We start from the raw sequence: 18781 nt of genomic DNA, 5'->3' as shown, positions 1-18781 counted from the left end.
ATAGGGCGATATGCAAATCTTTTTCAGGCGATCAGGAGGCAGTTTTGAAAGGTGCCTTTATAAAAATTTACATATTACATTTGGGTTCATCCGCAGCTGATGAATGTCCATGTTTGTATGAAGTGATGTGATGGACTTATTACAGTTTATGTAAATCATTGGAATTTATTGAAGTCACAATATAGGAAAAAGTTATTTAGGCGGGACGTGTGTTCTGAAGTTTATACCTAATGACAGGCTCCCTTCAATTTAATCAATGTTTCCCTCATTGCTTTATTGACTTTCAATTGTGGATGAAACAGTCTCTGCTTTAATCAATCCATGTAAAAACAAGTGTTTCCCTTGATTTCTCTGTATTTCTACTCCCTAATACTGTCTTTACACAGTTTTTATGTCTATACTGTTTATTAGACTATTATAATGTCCAATATACCAAAATGAAGTTTCAAAGTCTTAACAAAGAGTTGCTAAATAACCTGATTGATGATTTGGTGACATAATTTGAAGCAATTTTATTTTCATTTTTGTTCTTGTGAGAGTTGTAAATTTTGCAAAAGAATTACCTCTTTAAATAGATGCGCATGACATGCAGGTTTTCAATTTGTATGCTCAGCGCATGAAATGGTGCCAACATATACCTGTCACAGTAGACAGGGCATGTGCAGTGTTGGTATATATCTTTAGGTTTTGAAGAAGTATAAGAGAATAGTAAAGGTACCCTTTCACTGAAATGAAGCGGGTTGCAAAGCTGAGGTCATTAAGCTCTGCCAAGTGTTGTTGGTCATACAGGCCCATTTAAGTGCTTGCTGTCAACAAGCAAATCACAGGGAGCACTTTCTCCAGATCACCACGATTTGTTCATAAACTAGGCTTCACATGTCACTTTGTTTGCCCTTGGTCCAATATGAAGGAGCAGGTGCCAATACGAACATCACTTGAAGAGTTACCAGCTATAGATAGGGATTTGTAGAGGAGGAGGCCAACTCCGCTTTTGAAGGTATTATCTTGTAGCCAAAAACCTAATTTAAAAATGAAATGATGGAGGAAAAATAAAAATGAATTACTTTCACTGCTACTGCAAGTTTTTTTTAAATTTTAAGATGAGTTCATGATTAGTGGATTTTAATTTGGGATGTATGCCTGATCTGTATATTGAAATTTAACTTCTCTGGGTCAATTGTATCAGAGATGAGCATGTCAAATTTACAAGTTCTGCTTCTCTAAATAGTGGGTATAAAATGCAAGGAATTGTTACAGTAATACATTACAGTGTAGTTCTCCTCCCTGATAGAGGGAAAGGATACACCACAGACAGATATCTGGCATACTGTTTACAGTGGGGCAGAGGTTGAGTACAGTTACTGAAATCCCTTGAGAAGCACTTACTAAGTAGTCTTCTCATATCCTGTCTGATCTAAAGTAGAAGGGTCTGCACAGATATTCCATACATGTGCAGGTACAGTAGTATTAGCCAATGAGGATTTTTTTAAGACAACATCAAAAACTCAGTATCTTGGAAAATTAAGATTTGAGAGCTAATGGGATGGAATCTTTTTCTACATCAGGAAAATGCACTGATGGAAGCTAATGATTTAGTTGTGGATAAAGTAGTCATCTTGTGCAATCTGACACAGTCATAAGATCATTTGTCATGGATGAAGTGAAAATGTCAAGACCAATGAGTCTGTGAGTACCAAAGGGGGCAAAAGGGCTATCGGTGACACTTTAGTGCAGTGTTCGGGACCCAGCATAAATGGAACTCTGGGGAAATGCAGGGTCAGTTAACTTGAGATTATGTATTCTCAAGATGGTAACATTTGATAAAGTAGGATTCAAAGGATAAAGATGGGGGTGTGACATTACACTTTAGTGATAGCTTAACAGGGCAAATAAATTAAAATATAAAAATGCAGTCTATCTTTAAGGCTGTGGAAGGGAAGGAGTGGATCTGCAGCAGTAAAATTTCTTTTTATTTCATTTTGATTAACCAAGAGCATTTTAAGGCATTTTTTTTAAAGTTAATTTAATTGTGTCAGTGGTCTGTTGATGGAGTAACGTATTAAAATGGTTAACTATTATGCGATGAATTTAGCAGATACTGTACATAGGATCTTAGAGAAATACTCTTAATAAAGTTGACATGGTTCATGTATATGTATATTGTTGCAATATTGGGAGAAATTGGTTCTTTTCTTAATCTTAACTCTTTTAGGCTATCCTTCAGGATAGCCAGAAAATCAGCTGTCTTTGAAAGATGCTTCTTTATTGTCGGCATAACATATTTAACACTATCATGAATAAAAAATAAGATCAGCTGGATCACTCCTTTACTGCTTTCCTTTATGGTTAAAGAAGTGGATTATGATTCAGAAAAAAAAATAATCAAGTTCAAATAACAACAGTGCACTTTTCTTTACATAAGTAAGGATAGAAGAAATCCATCTCGGTAAATCTAACATTTTGGTTCCTTAAGAGGTTTTCTCATAATGTTTTCTTTTTAAATAACTCTAATTATATTGAAAATTATTGTTAATTATTTTGTCCGTCCTAAAATATTATCTGTGGCTTTCATATTTTTATGCAATCATTCTAATTTAAAATAATACCTGAAACACTATCAGCAATAAATAAAGAATTGTTTTAAGGTCTTTTATGGGTGCAATATTTATCTTGAATGTTTTGGTCTTCATGATTTTTCAATGATTGTCTCTTTACCTCGTGCTTTCGGAAGTGTCTTCTGAAAAATGTTGAGGCTTGTTGGATTGAAAAAGTTTAAGATGCTGATCTAACTAATCATTTTCCTTCATTATACTCTGACAGTTGAATTTGTTTCCTGCAGATGACACCACTCCTGAAATCATCAGTTGGAACACACCAATTGTGTCATCTTTGACTTGTGTTACTTTGGTATTGAGAATCACATTTCTAATTTCCCTCCCTCTCTAACTATCAGCAAAGGAGGATTTAACCCTATCACCTCCTGTCTCTTTAAATTAATAAAGCATACTTAAAAAATTAATTAAAACATTTATTATGGAATATTGTAGGGTGTAATACTGACTGTTCTCCAGACTATGTGGACCTAGTTTGCAATTGACTTGTTCCTTGCTGTCAGAGGAAGGGTGGGTTGAGTTAATAATTGCAGTCCATTTCGAGAGGAGCTCATCAGAAGGCAGCACTTTGTCATTATTGTTTATTCCATCTTACCAGATGGAGGATGCCAATTCTACTGGTGTTAGGATACGCGACTTTCACTTCAATTGCAGGTCATTTTCCTTAGAGAAGCAGGTTTTGCAACCTACGAAAATACAGATCACTGTTAACCCAATTACAGCATTTTTTTTTCTCTGTAGCGGTCCTTTCAGAGGTTCGATCGCGCTATGAATTTTGAGAAGGATGTAACAAAAGAAAATGCAACGTTGATGCGAAATGTAACAATTTGTGGAAGCGGCTGATACACCGGATAAGAATGCAGAGAAGGTGATTGGAAACGAAATGACCAGCTTTGTTGCGTTACGGAATTTCAGTGGAATTCTCGACCGTAACTTCACGGATTCCACCAATCAGCCGCCAAAGTTGTGGCAAAGCGGCCGGGAAAACCCCAAAGAGAAATCCCAGCGGAGCGGGCGAGGATAAACCTTGGACTCCTCCTGCCTTGGTCGGGGCGCGGAGCCTGCTGCCTCTGCGACTCGGGTTCGAGTCATTGACGAAGCTCTGGCCTTGGGATGTTGGACGAAGGCAAGTGTCGAGTTCGGCTTTGCAGCTCCACGTGCACTAATGGCAGGTTGGCGCTTCTGACAAGACTTCCACGAAGAGTGGCCAGGAGCAGTGGCAGCTGGGGGAAAAGTACCGGGGGGGGGGGGGGCGAATGGAATGATTCTCCACGAGGGGTGCATTACCTTCATGGAAGGAGCGAGCAGCCGGAGCCCAGAGTAAGCCAGGTCCCTTGAAAATATGCAGGAGCTCCAATGCATTCATCGGGAACATGTGTAACGTTCTTCAAGCGTTCAAAACATTCTTACGAATGTTTGATTTCACCTTGAAGTTGGATGATATTGTGTAAGTGGTAACTTAGTAGGGTTCAGTTACGTTTAATAATTGGCTGGCAGTTAGATCTTTGATTCCCATTGATACTTTACCTAGGTAATATTTAAAACGGTATGCAATTGTGAACCATCTTTTGAGGGACCTGTCTCTATAGGTTTAAAACTTTAAGTGCAACTTGCACAAACAATTGGAGCTCAGACGTCACTTCCTTTTTGTTTGCACTTGGCAGTGTCAGTTTTAAAATGATACACTTCGCCCCTTTACTGGCTTGGAATCAAAAGAGACGTGACATTTAGGAACTGTTTTGAAGTATTTGTAATATGCTTACATTTTCATGAGGACTTTTGGAATAACGAATGGGCAGTGGATCGTTGGAGAAAATTCCTTTAAAGTTGTAATTGTGAACAGGACACATTCTGGAGAATGGAATAACTTTCCTGGTTATTAAACGAGCTCAGGTCCCATATTTCGGTTGCATCTATCTTTTAACTCAAGATTTGAAGCGAAAACTTGGCTAATAGCTTTGGAATGCTCACTGGGGTACCTGGTGTGTGATTACATTTTATGAAGATAATTACAGTAGACCTAGTCTTGAAGCAGGATCTGTTGCAGATCAGCTTTGAACTCTTTTAACATTTATGGTGATTCTGGTGAGGTGTCTTGAGAAAGGCCTATCACGGTGGGGGGGGGGGGGGGGGGGGGGAAAGAGAAATTACCTTGTAATTATATCAGGATTGGTCATGGACATAAATAACTCTGAGTGAAAATGCCCAAACTTGTAGTAACAGGAAAACTGCACACCTAAGAAGCAGGAGGACAGCAGTTTTCACGCTTAATGCTTGCATTGCCCTGCAAAGCGATCCAAGTGGTCTCTTTGTATTTACAAGGGAATGAAGTAAAGTGAAACCACAGATGCTAAGTATTGTCTTAACTAAATATGGTATTTATAATTGTTCATTGTAGTTTAGAATAATGTACTGGATCCATGTGTTTCACTGCAATGGGACATGGATTTAAGGGTAAGTTGTAAACATAGAACTGAACTATTAACTTTGTATTGAATCCTGATCAAGAACATTTTTTTCATCTGTTAAAAGAATAATATCGCAAGATAGATGCGTGTAAAATCTGCTGCAGTTTACTTAACCTTTAAGTATCTTCACATTGTATACACCTTGCATTATAATACAAGATGTGATTGACTTGTAGATTAATATTTATTTAGTACAGGGAAATCAAAGGGATTAACCAGTCATCATTTTAAATCTAATCCTTCTTCGCATGGATGAAACAAAGGGAGGGTGATTAAAGGAGGCTGTACGATGTTCAGGAAAATACTTCCCTTTTATCTATACCCATTTCTGCTCCATGCCACTTCCCCATATGTAAAGCAGACCTGCATCAAGGGGTCTTCTCTTCACAAATGGGCCCTGATTTTGATTCCTTCACACATCATTCTAAGTCTGGTAGCAATTTTATTGGACCATTTTGAGTTTTGCATTCCAATATTTTAAGCTAAAGATGATTTTAATTAACATCAAGAATGTTGATCAAGTCATTTGAAATGTTTGGGGCTGCAGGTAGATAAAAATGGTGCAAGAATATATTTGTATTTTTAACTTGTTGAGATAATAATTAATTACTTTCTCAAATAGAAAGCTTTGTATAGAGTTTTCCCCCAAATTATTAGTTCATTGCTGTTATTTTGCATGGAATATGTATGCATTTGTACTGTGCTAAAGAAATGTTGAGAAAAACAGTGGTACGGTTTATCTGTCCAGTTTGCTATACTACAAATAATATGCTGTCCTCACAGAATGTAATAAGAAAAAAATAATTGTGATGGCTTAAACAGGTACTGACTTCAGACATACAAGTTAAGATATTGGGAAAGAGGCTGTTTGTAATTGTATAGTTTGTTATATTTGCACTTGTAGCTTTATGAAAGGAAAGACAATAAATCAAAGTTAATGTTGGTTCCAAAGAAAGGCATTGGCTCATATTCATAATTTGCAAATCAGGTATCATTGACTTTCCACCTAATACACACATAAGTTGTATTTATACTTAGAATTAAATATGCAGAAATTATCATCCTAAGATGGCAAATATTAAATGTTTGATCATTGGTAAAGAACATCTGGTTTGATAACAAACCTGATCAAGCAACAGTAAAACTTAAGGAAAAAGGCAGGCTTGAATTGTCTGGGTAGCATAACGGCACAAACATTTCCTTTATCATTTTATTGATGGTTATTCGTCTTTAAAATATTCATGTCAAATCAGATTTAATTTCTTCACCTTTTGGAAGACAGATGTATATTTTGTCTCAGTCTTTTATTCAAACTTAATTACCTTCCGCGTCTTTGTGATGACTTGGGCGGAAAGTTTTTGCCAAGTCAAAAAAGGTCGTCACACATTCTTTTGCAGTTCTCTTCATTAATTCATCCTTGCAGGAGCACTTTCTATCATGCTGAGAAGGTAGAAGGGTGTAATAGAAGAGCCCTGAAACATCAGCAGGAAGCTCTAAGCTGGTTAATGCAGTATAATTGTCTGGACATAGGCTGGCCTTTGTTTGTGCGGTTCACTTCGAATCAGCTGTAATTAACTCTAGAGTGTTTCCAGATTGCCAGCAAAAAAATTACAGCTTTTCTGTTCAAAATTGGAGAGCTCACAAATACATTAGCTATGCATATTATTTTAATTGTTCCTTTCTTATTGTGATGGGATGTACAGTTTCTAAACATAACTTTTATTGTATCATTACAGAAATATTTGGTATTCCATGATCAAGAATCATCTTCGTTTTTCTCAACAAATATTACATGCTTTAATAGCAGAAATTAAAACAGCCAGGAATTTTATTTTGATATCAGTAATGCAATAAGGAGCTGGCTTTATTATAGAGTAATTTTGTTTATGTAAGTGTGCAATAGAGATATAATGTAAAATCTCCATAACGTGGGGTTCAAGAACATGTGGCTGAACATTTTCTCTGAACAACTTCAAATGTTCTGAACAATGGCCAAATAGACTGAGAAGATAAAGGACAATTCATTCAACTGAACATAAGTTCATAATTGTTGACCTAAGCCACATTACTTTAGATAGGAAGTTTGAAGTAATCTAACATAATTATTGCCTTTTGTGCAAAATATGGTACCTGTATTTAAGTGCTTACAAAGGACAAGTGCAGTAAAAAGGCTGTTTAATTCTTCACAATCCATGGTCAGCAAAGCATGTACCACACCCATGCAGCTTTTGATTATGGATTCTGCAACAGACTAATGGAGGTTAGAGCACAGGAAGGGAATTTTGAGTTTATCTAATAACATTGCATTTTTGCAAAAAAAAATCAAGACAGAAGTTTGTGCTTTGCCTTTTTAAAAAAAATGAATGAAATCAAAATGTGAATCTGCCAAGGAAAACTCAAGTGTCAGTATAATGCTGTTTGGATGGGTTTTTCATCAGTTGTTCGTATCTGGCAACAAATAAACAACTACAATTACACTTGTGAAGGTCTATTCATTGCTTTGTCAGGCTTAGATATATGTGCGGTTTTCACACTGATCCTCTCTTTTGTCTTTGCTTAACTTGGTATGACATATTGATAGTAGATTTGGTATGGGGAGGGGGGGAAAGGCCACAGCAGAGACAGTGATGACCTTTAGGAGACTTCATATAATTCCAACATAGTTATATTTGGTTTTATGAGAGTTACGTGAGTTGTAACTTTACGTGGGACAAACTGGTGTTTAATGTGTGCAACTTTTAACCCGTCTGTAACTATATAAGTAAATAATTGAAGTTAACTAAGGGAATGAAACAGCAGATGGAAAAACAAAAGAGCCAAGAGCCCTTTTGGCCTTTTTTTTCCCCCCTCCAGCACTTAACAGTGTGGCAAATCTAGCATTCCTCTGCCATTCTCTTCTCTTGATCAGATCACGTTCTTTTTAATCACATCTCAAGCAGTGTCTCACTGGAGCAGAGAAGAAGGCTGGGACAATCTCAATTAAAAAACAGAGGTATAATTGGCATTTGTGATTCTAGTTCTTTGTTCCAATGGGAACTGAACATTCATTCAGTGCAGAGACATTGCCCTATTGTTTAACATGTACACTTTTTGTCAGTTAATCTTAGTATAGGAGTATCGATTATTTTGCTCGCAGCCATTCAACCTGTATTTGCTAAGGAGAAAGAGAGCCAGCAATTCAATCACAGGTGAAAGTCAGCTGTTTGTATTAAAAGTTATCAATTTGTTATGATAAAAATTGATGAGAGCAGTATAAACAATAAATAAAGATTTTAATTGAGGATTATAGTTTAAGATAAAAATGTGCAAAGGAGACATTGCAAATGTTATAGAAAAAAAACATCAAAAGCATACTTGTTAAGATTTTTAGATGTTGGTCTGAAGAAGAATTAAGGGCTTTGGCTTGGTTTGTCTGCAGAAACCTTGTAAGTCCAAACAGCAGATATCCAGATCAGTGTTCAGATGTATATAGTATATTTTATAATTTATCAGTTTATAATGATTTGCACTGTATTGCCCAGAAGCTTGGAGATGTTCCCCGCAGAGTCATTTAGTGCTTGACGCGTTGAGAGATGCCACATTACAAATCAGCCCGCTGCATTTTTTTCTTGTTTCATCACTGTAGAAAATTTAATTTCCAGTCCCCACCCCCAACAATAATTGTCTTAATTGAATTATTGTGTCCATGAGCTATACTATGTCTTTAATATTTGGTGCTCTGCATCTTTCTGAAATTATTGGTATGACTATTTACAATCTAGTGAAGATGTGTGATTTCTCAATGTCTGCCTTTTCAGATGACGTGTTTTGAGCCTATTTCCAATGTAAATTATTGTGTTGATGGATATTGGTGTATGTACAGGATATGTTTACAAGAGTAGATAGTCAAGTCTGGTCTTGACTGATCACCAAGTAAAAAGTAGTGTGGGCCTCCTTTATTTTGTAAATATGAAGAGCACACATCATTTCTTCTCTTTGTTTCTGTCCGAAATTGCCAAATGCAGATTTTTAAAAAAAGTCATGTTATGGCTGTGAATGCCTGAGGAAAAAGGGTACTCACAACTGTCTGGTATGTTCTATTGTGATTTTCAATTATGGTTAGGAGTACTATATAATTCTTCAAAAACTATATAACCTAATTTCTGATGCAAATATTGTTGGTGCTAAATTGCCAAATGCAGAGGTAAATGTGCCCGTGTGTGAACTAATTAGTAAATTATTAGGTTTTCATGGTCTTTGTGTTGAGGTTCATTTCAGAGATGCTTTTTTATGCTGCATGCAAGCCATGAGCATAATTAACCTGGAGCTCATCAATGATTAAAATTACACGCTAAGCTTTATGATATTCAATTCGGAGGCAATTAGACTGTCATTTTAGCCCATCTTAGACAGCAAAACTAATTTTAATTCATTTTCAATCTGTGTAAATCTTCTGATGTCTCTTAAACTGATCATTTTCCTCTTTGACTTAGCTGAAGAGATTAGATTTGATTAGGGCAAAAAAAAATTAAGCAGCTATTCTTCAATGTTTAATAGCAAAGTACATCCCCCAAGCCTTGTTTAGTCAGAAGTTGTTTTAAATTAATCCCCTAAATTGCTGCATACCAAGGCATTATGTTCTCAACACAGAAAGGTCCCTACTCCCCAAGTGTTCCATAACAGTGAGAATTTTATTTTCTTATGACAATTTAGTATATAATTATCCCGTCTTCGTATTGTGGCACATGGCAGCTTTCCTAATTTTGGGGGAATCGTAGTCTACTGGCCCCTGAAGGTGTACAGTGGGTTGTCCTTTATCTTGCTCAAAGTCTTTGTTGTGTATGGAAAGTAAGCATTGAAGTGGCTGGCCACCCTGATGTTGTGTATAGTGCCATCACTCTACAAACATAGAGATTTGCAAGGAATAGAGACACTCAGGATCCATGAATGTCATTAATTCAACAGAAGTTGCTGTCCAGTAGACAATGAAGCTGAAAGATGGTAGAGCTTTTTTTTAAACCTAACTTTCTGCCTATGCTCCATTTCTCTGTAAAGGCTGTAACAGCCTTTACAAACTATATCTGTTTTACAACAAAAAATATATGGGCTCAGGTTCCTGCTTTGAGAAAGTAATTGAAAGATTTTCATCAACAGAACTCTTGTATGATATGTTAGATTGGAGCAAAGTTGATTGAGGTAGTGGCTGAGAGATGGGCACCCCACCAGGAATGACAACATCAAAATTGTATTTGAAATGGTGTTCATTACATTTTGCAGTGGAAAAAAAAATTAACTGCTTTTGATTTTCCCCAAGGATGGTAGGACTGGATGCACTAAATATTAATTTCTGTTTCTATGCCTATTGAAGTAGCTGAAGCGTGTGGAAGAATCCTGATTGGTGCTTAATCAGGGCTTGTTAGATACCTGCTGAGAGCTCTCACAGAAAGAAAATTTGAAATAAGCTGATTTATTTGGTCAGATGTGAAGGAAAGAAGGGCTCGGTCTTTTCTTATGTTTGCATTATAATCTGGTTGCCTTTCTCTCATTTTTGGGTTTATCTGACAAATTCATTGAGTGCATGTGTTCAAAAAAGAAAATAGCTCATAGCAACTTCATAATCTGAAAGCCTTTTGAAACCATTTAATGAACGAGAAAAACTATCAGCTTTAGGTGTTTTCTTTTTGTGTTTTTTTTTTTTAGGAAATCATTGTTAGGGCTGTACTTTTGCAAATGGAATGGATTAACATTCAGGACCATGTAGGGAAGAAGATCAGAGCATAACGTCTGATATTTTTCAACAATTACAGATGTCTGTTGGAAATTTTGAGCAAAACGCCACATTATTGGTGGGTTTTGATCTATCCATAGTGTTGGCTTATGTCTTGATTATGGTACCATGAATTAGGACTTGTTTTATAATGGAGCTATAATGCCTATGTTGAAAACTGAAGTATTTTGGATGTGTTGCCATGTTATTTGTGTGAATGATTACTGCTGTTGAAGCTCCAGATCATTACAAATGCATCAGTCCTGTGACAGTGTGATTTTATAGGAAATTGTTTTTTGTATATGATAGACTAGTTAATTAAAAGTTTTATATTGAAGAAATATTACATGGGTGACTACAATATAACAAGTCAATAAATTAAATATTGTGCATGTACTTGAAGGGGAGAAATAAATAATGTAACAATTTTTAAATTATTGGTTTAGTAAAATGTTAAGGTTAATATGTTTAGATCCATATTTCAAATTTCATTGGTCTACCTTGTACTAGATATCAAATTTCTGCAGTCTATAAACTGGGCAATTGGAGAATAATTTTATTTAATAAAATGATTTCTCTCAACTTTTTTTTTGTTTATTCAGGTCCCTGACAGGCTGGATGAAATGAGATCCCCATGTAGCAATTGCCATGGAAACCTGTGACTCCCCTACTATCTCTAGGCAGGAAAATGGGCATAACACATCAAAGCTATGTGGAACGACACAACTTGATAATGAGGTGCCAGAGAAAGTTGCAGGGATGGAGGCTGACAGGAAAAATAGCGCCACAGATGACAACCTGAGAATAGATGAGCACAGAAGCAGAAGCTTGTTGGATTTCAGTGTGGAGAATGCTGCCACCACTCAGGTTACCTCAGCAGAAGAGATTCCTTGCAACGAATGTGCCACTTCTTTCTCAAGTTTACAGAAATACATGGAGCATCACTGCCCAAATGCCCGTCTTCCTCTTCTGAAGGATGACAATGACAGTGAGATAAGCGAATTAGAGGATAGCGATGTGGAGAATCTGACAGGGGAGATAGTTTACCAACCTGATGGGTCGGCATTTATAATAGAGGACTCCAAAGACAGTGGGAAGAACGTGCAGCCAGAAATGAACAGTAAGCTCTTTCCCTCGGCACTTTTTCTGAACTCACTCACAGCAGCTGGGGAAAAGAATGAGCAAACAACCTCTACACCTATGTCGTTCTACCCGCAAGTCATCAACACTTTTCACATTGCTTCATCCCTCGGGAAACAATTTCCTGCCGAACAGGCTTTCCCAAATACCTCAGCATTTGCAGGAGTCGGTCCTGTCTTGCACAGTTTCCGTGTCTATGATGTCCGACATAGTAGTGAGAAAGATTATCTTAGCAGCGATGGCTTGGCCAAAAACTCCTGCGTGTCCAAAGATGTTCCTAACAATGTGGACCTGTCCAAATTTGATGGTTGTGTTAGTGATGGGAAAAGGAAACCTATTTTGATGTGTTTCTTGTGCAAGTTGTCCTTTGGCTATGTTAAGTCATTTGTCACCCATGCTGTGCATGACCATCGGATGGGCCTCAATGAAGAGGAGCAAAAGCTACTAAATAATAAATATATTTCTGCCATCATACAGGGGATAGGCAAAGACAAGGAACCTCTAATAAGCTTTCTGGAACCAAAAAATTCAAATTCTATTCATCCTCGTTTTTCTAGTGCAAACCTCATAGGTCCTGATCCAACTTACCGTGGTTTGTGGAGTGCGTTTCATGTAGAAAATGGTGATTCTTTTCAGGCAGGCTTTGCATTCTTGAAAGGAAGTGCGAGTGTTGCTGGCTCATTAGATCAGTCACTTGGGAGCACAGTTCACAAAGCAGAAGCGAACCTGGGGGGACTGTCAAATTCAGCTCTAACCACCCCAATTGCCTCAGCTTCGTCCGCTGGGTCAAACAAGTTGTCAGGGAGCAAGGACCAAGAAAGTAACTGTGAAAGAGCAAAGGAAGCATTTGTCTTGCATCCGGATGGAGAATTGCAAATCAAAAGTGAACCAATGGAGCACATGGATGACGAGGAAGAAGATGACACGTATTCAAATGATCTCGACGATGATGACACATTATCAAGTGAATTATTGGACCGTCACAGTAGCAAAGATTTCTGTATCTCAAACCAAAGCATTTCTATGTCTCCTTTAATGCCCAGTGTGCTAAATTTAAGTGAAAAGGGTACCTCTTCCTCTGTGACTGTTTGTGATGATCTGGATAAGACAAAGCAGCATGCTGCGCACAGGGATAGTTGCAGTGACAATAACTATAGCATTATTGGCAAGGACTTTGCTGGTGCCAGTAAAGATTGTGCCACAACCCCTCAACCAAATGACTCGACCCATGGAGATGATGATAGTCCTGGTTCTCATCACCAGCACAGCTGTAACCCTTGCACACTTGGAGCAGGTGAAAGTCCACCAGGAAGCAGTATTGAGTGTCCCAAATGTGACACGGTCCTTGGCTCATCACGCTCTCTAGGTGGCCACATGACTATGATGCATTCAAGAAACTCATGCAAGACATTGAAATGTCCCAAATGTAACTGGCACTACAAGTATCAACAAACTCTTGAGGCACATATGAAGGAAAAACACCCTGAGTCTGGCAACTCTTGCGTGTATTGTAAGACTGGGCAGCCTCACCCCAGGCTAGCCAGGGGCGAAAGTTACACTTGTGGCTATAAACCCTTCCGCTGTGAGGTTTGTAACTACTCTACAACTACCAAAGGCAACCTCAGTATTCATATGCAGTCAGACAAGCACCTAAACAATGTTCAAAACCTTCAGAATGGCAATGGAGAGCAAGTCTTTGTGCATAATGCTTCAGGACCTGCATCTAGCCTCAGTAACTGTGGGGCGCCATCCCCATCCAAACCAAAACAGAAGCCCACCTGGCGGTGCGAGGTGTGTGATTATGAAACCAATGTGGCAAGGAACCTCCGCATCCACATGACAAGTGAAAAGCACATGCACAACATGATGTTGTTGCAGCAGAACATGAAGCAAATCCAGCACAGTCTGCACTTGGGCCTGGCACCTGCAGAGGCTGAGCTTTACCAGTATTACTTGGCCCAAAACATAGGATTGACAGGCCTGAAACTGGAAAGTCCATCTGACCCGCAATTCATGTTAAATCCATTCCAGCTTGACCCTGCCAAAGCTGCAGCCATGGCATCAGGACTAGGTCAGTGCTTTAGTGGCATTGTTTTCTTTCACTTACAATTGCCATTTCATTTTGTTAATATGCAAAATTTTAAATTGCCTATTCTTTTGAACCGAGCATGCTGTTCTTTTAGCCACTAGAATAAAATATTTCAAGTGAATTTCCAACAACAAATATCAGTAATACTCCTTAACGATAAAATAGTAAATTCAAATTTGTATGTTCTGGACCTTTCATACAAGTTATGTATTTTATGTTGCTTTATTTTCACTGTAATTCTCAACATTGATGATTGCCTTGATTATCCATTGTGCAGTTTAATTTCCTACTGAGCTCTGAAATTTTCCATGCTGAGGAGGATGGGTCTTTTACGCCTGTGCAAACTTGTTGTTTTAATTTAGTTTGCTTTCTGCTCTCTCTCTGCACTGACAATAGCTTTTTTTAAAAAGTATTTTATGTTTCAGTTGAGCTTCATTTTTTGAAATTAAATAACTATCAAGACAAATAAATGCATTTCTTTCTTTTCCAAATTTTTATTGAAATCCCCCATTGAAAAAATGCAAAGTATGTAAGAATACTTATTAAAAGTTTTAAAAAATGACACATAAATCATCCCAGGTACCCCACATTCTCAATCAAACAAATTATATTACAGTAATATTTTATTATAAAAAGAAAATCTAAGACCACGACCAAAAAATGAATCTGTTTAGCAAAGGGGAAAAAAATGTCCTTATCAGAGTAATGAATTACCTTATTAGTCAACACCTCTAGATTAATACCAAATCAAAGATTTTGAAAATAATTTAAAAAAATTAAATTGAAATTGAACATCTACTCTTCTCTAAATTTAAACATGACATAACTTCACATAACCTTTGAGCAACACCACCTGACGAGCCATAAAAGAAATAAAGAAAAACACCACTTTAATGTAAAAAAATGTAATTATTCATTTATAAATATTTTGGCACTCCTGGAAATTTTCTGGGAGCTACTCTAACCCTGCCAGCATTATTGTGTAAATAGCACTCCTGACACATTTCCAGCAAAGAAACACTAAAGGAAAGGGAGTAGCCCCAGGAATTTTGCAGAACTGGTGCTCTTGCTGTAGCTTGAGCTAGCAAAGTGAAGGTAAATTAAGGGTCCTAGTTTTGTTTTATTATTGATCAAATTCCATGCCTTTAAAATTACAAATTCAGAAATGACATCATGCCCAGTAGGAGTAATTAAAGCTATCTGATGAGAGAAGTTGAAAGGGATCATTGTAATTGATCCTGATTCAATCCTATTACAGCTTTTTATAGTTTAAGCTCCAGAGAAGGCAAATTCCTCACTAAGGCATTTTTTTTTCCCAACAATTCCTCTGTGTTTCAGTTTCAGGGGATGCGGTTTTGGTTTCTGACAAATGGTTCCTTTTTGCTTTCTTTTTGCAGTTAACAGTGAACTATCACCTGAAATGAGGCTTGCAAGTGGTCAGCTCTTAGGTGATGACCTGTCCTTCCTTTCTGCCGGAGAGATTTCACCTTACATCAATGACCCTTCTCTGAAGTTGTTCCAGTGTGCTGTCTGCAACAAATTTACCACCGACAGCCTGGAGGCCCTAAGCTTGCATGTGAACAGTGAACGGTCACTTCCTGAAGAGGAGTGGAAGGCTGTGATTGGAGACATCTACCAGTGTAAGCTCTGCAACTACAATACTCAGCTGAAGGCCAACTTTCAGCTCCATTGTAAGACAGACAAACACATGCAGAAATATCAGCTGGTAGCCCACATCAGAGAAGGTGGCAAACCTAATGAGTGGAGGCTGAAGTGTGTAGCTATTGGGAATCCAGTGCATCTGAAATGCAATGCGTGTGACTATTATACTAACAGTGTGGATAAGTTGCGCCTTCATAATACCAACCACAGACATGAGGCAGCAGTCAAACTTTATAAGGTAAGGAAATAAGATGTGATAATTTGCCTGCATGGAATACTTAGTACTTCAAAAGATGATATGTTTGATGGATCGAAAATTGCCGTGTTTCAAAATAATAGAATTATAAATAATTGTCAAAACAATTAAGGCAGCTAATCTGGCACAGACAATTAAAATTAAAACTCAATGTGAACAGAAAAATAAAGTGATTTATTGAAAGCAAATTGGATATTTTAATTATAAACAAAATAAATTTTACAATAAGTATATTGTTCCCAAGACTATACATTTTTAATTGGGAAATATTCTTATAGGGAAGTTTCAATCTGATGATAATTGAGATGACACTTGTTTTTTTTCTCATTGTTTGGCATGTATATCTCTTAGTCCATGCAATTCATTGACCATCTGTAAAAAGCAAACCAGCATGTCCCAATAGAGTGGAAGTAATACAGTTAGCGACAAAGAATAAATGTACAGATATAGCCTATAACCTTGGTCAGTGAACCATTTGTTTATTGATATGGTATAAAAAAAATGGTCTGTAACTTTTAAGGGATCAAATATTAACCCTTAATAGAAGAACGAAGTGGCTTATTTTTAGGAGATTTTGCTACATTATTTGTGATAACAGCCCTAATGTTAATGCATGCGATCCCCTTCCTCACTTTGATAAGTTGATTTGTAAGTTTATCTATCGGCTGAATGTTAGCTTGCTGTATATTTCTTGGATGTTGCTTTTTTCACAACAGGATGTGATTGTGAAGCCAAACGTATTTTTAGAATCAATGTATGAAGCTGGGCAAAACCCATGTTTGTCCTGCTGTTTGACAAAGAATTTGATTGATGAATATAGGATGCGGTTGTTGGGATGGATATTCCTAATTATACTTTGGAAAATAAATACTTGATGGGTATGGCTAAAGTCTTGCAGCTTTTTGGGCTCTTAGGCCAAGACATTTACAGTTATGCAGAAAAGTGGCTCTTTGGAATGCTGACGTTTACAAGCATCACCAAACAATCAAGAAATGATTAATAACTTGAAAGATTATTGCTGTTTTAACATGTTTACTTGACATCTCGAGTTGACCTTCCTGAGGATTGAATACTCAATTAAAAATGTGATACTCACTGATATTTTTAAATCTTGCCCAACTGGAAGTATGTAACTTCTCTGGGCCAGATTTCTTGCATGATGCACACACAAAATAGAGAACATTAATGTTCATCAATGTTCATGTTCTTCCAAATTTGTTTCTTGCTAAATGCTGGTGTTTTTAACCTGAGCATTAATTGAGGTGTCAAGATTTTTAAAAAACTTTCAAACTTTACTAAATGATTGACAACATTTGAATTTATTTTGAAAAATTGTTTTGTGTAGAAGATTAAGATTCAGAATATATTAGGCACTTGCCAATGCCATTAATCATTTTTGACATGCAGAGAATATACAGTAATTATAGAATCTATTCTTCAGATCTTATCTGTGTATTCACGTAGGACACCCACCAATTACAAGAGTTATTTTACATTCAGCAGGAATGTTATGAATATTTGATAGATGTGAAGGTGAGAACAGAATTCTATATTTAATTAAAGAAACAGGATTATAAAATGAAGAAAATGTGACTTACGATGGAAGTAAAATTTTTGACCATTACATAACAAAAGTTTTTTTTTAAACTAGTAATGAATCTGCTGGCTTCCATGAAGGTGTTCCTTTGTCCTCTTTACAAATCAGCACATTTGATGAGGCTGAGAAGATTTAGAATCATGTCTGGTCAGCACAACCTAAAGAGTTATTACAGGTTTATTGACACACAACAGCTGCAAATATCTCCTCTATTTTATTGATTCTGCTATTATTTTCCTAGCATTGTGGCGAGAAGAATCTTGACAAGCTAAACCCAGAGGGCATAACCTACATGCCAATTATATGATATATGAATTTTTTTTTAAATAGTCAGAGCCACAGTAGACTGGTATTACAGCATTGGTTTTAAGCCAGGCCCTTGGGAATTAATAGAAATGAAAAAAGGAATTTTTTCACAAATATTTTTTAAATTCTAAATGGAAACATTCAAAATCAGTGACAGTTCAAAATAATTGTGCATATGAGGTAGGTGCAATAAAAGGTGCAATATTTTACCAAAACATATTATTATGTTGAATAGTTGATGCATGTTGGGAACATCTTCCATATGAAGGTACCTTCATAATGTTTGGGGTTAACAAGGAGTATCTTTGCTGGCAACCTTTCTGTTTATGTCGGATCTTTCATGGGTAAATTGGAAGCTGAACTCCATTTAATGCAATAGACCAAATAAGTTTGGTTCAAGTTCCCCTTAAAGATTCTATTCTGGACAGTAATTCATGAATACCTTGTCGAGACAGCTGTCTAAGTACACCTAGCAATGTTCATCCACAAAAAAAATCCCTTAATCTGAGGTGCATTCTTTGAAATGCCCTTTTGACTTGCTTAAAATGATTTTCAAATAACAACCTTCATGCATGATCCAATATTGTTTCTTATGGTCCATATTTATAGTAACTCTATGGTTGAAATGATCCAATGTTGGCTAAGGATTATCCATATCTTTAGGCATTTTCAACATCATATGCTATGGCGTATCTCAAATCTACATTCACATAATTTCTCTAGACAAACATGGATAGTATCTCACCAGGTGAAATTTAGAAAGAACTCAATGTTTTCGATAAGGATGTCACTTGACAAAGTTCCAATGAAATCCAAATATCACATGACCGTGAGAAATTTCCTTGGGTAACATGAGCAACTGAAGGTTCCTAAGGATACCCTTCATCTATTGAAGATTCATACTG

The 18781-nt window shown here is 36.8% G+C and overlaps 1 protein-coding gene and 1 long non-coding RNA gene across 5 annotated transcripts in view; one reads left to right on the top strand and one right to left on the bottom strand.

Annotated features, from left to right (window-relative positions):
• zfhx4 (zinc finger homeobox 4) overlaps positions 1–18781 on the top strand; it is a 267394-nt gene that overhangs the window by 8182 nt on the left and 240431 nt on the right. For 2 of the 4 annotated variants that reach the window (XM_069921168.1, XM_069921171.1), the window contains exons 1-3: positions 4275–4594; positions 11429–14037; positions 15453–15955. In XM_069921168.1, coding sequence (XP_069777269.1) covers positions 11475–14037; positions 15453–15955 — 3066 coding nt within the window. In that variant the 5' untranslated portion in view covers positions 4275–4594; positions 11429–11474. Of the gene's footprint in view, positions 1–4274; positions 4595–11428; positions 14038–15452; positions 15956–18781 lie in introns of those variants that run through there. The other 2 variants (XM_069921169.1, XM_069921170.1) reach the window with 2 other exon arrangements.
• On the bottom strand, positions 3016–4204 carry LOC138752704 (uncharacterized). Its single transcript, XR_011350855.1, has 2 exons — positions 3900–4204; positions 3016–3298 (listed from the first exon to the last, which is right to left on the bottom strand). It is a non-coding gene; the product is annotated as an uncharacterized lncRNA (long non-coding RNA).

This window comes from Narcine bancroftii, chromosome 2 (genome assembly GCF_036971445.1).
Source record: "Narcine bancroftii isolate sNarBan1 chromosome 2, sNarBan1.hap1, whole genome shotgun sequence".
In the NCBI taxonomy this organism is placed as follows: domain Eukaryota; kingdom Metazoa; phylum Chordata; class Chondrichthyes; order Torpediniformes; family Narcinidae; genus Narcine; species Narcine bancroftii.
The sequence above is the reverse complement of the archived record's forward strand: the minus strand, read 5'-3'. Positions and strand labels throughout refer to the sequence as shown.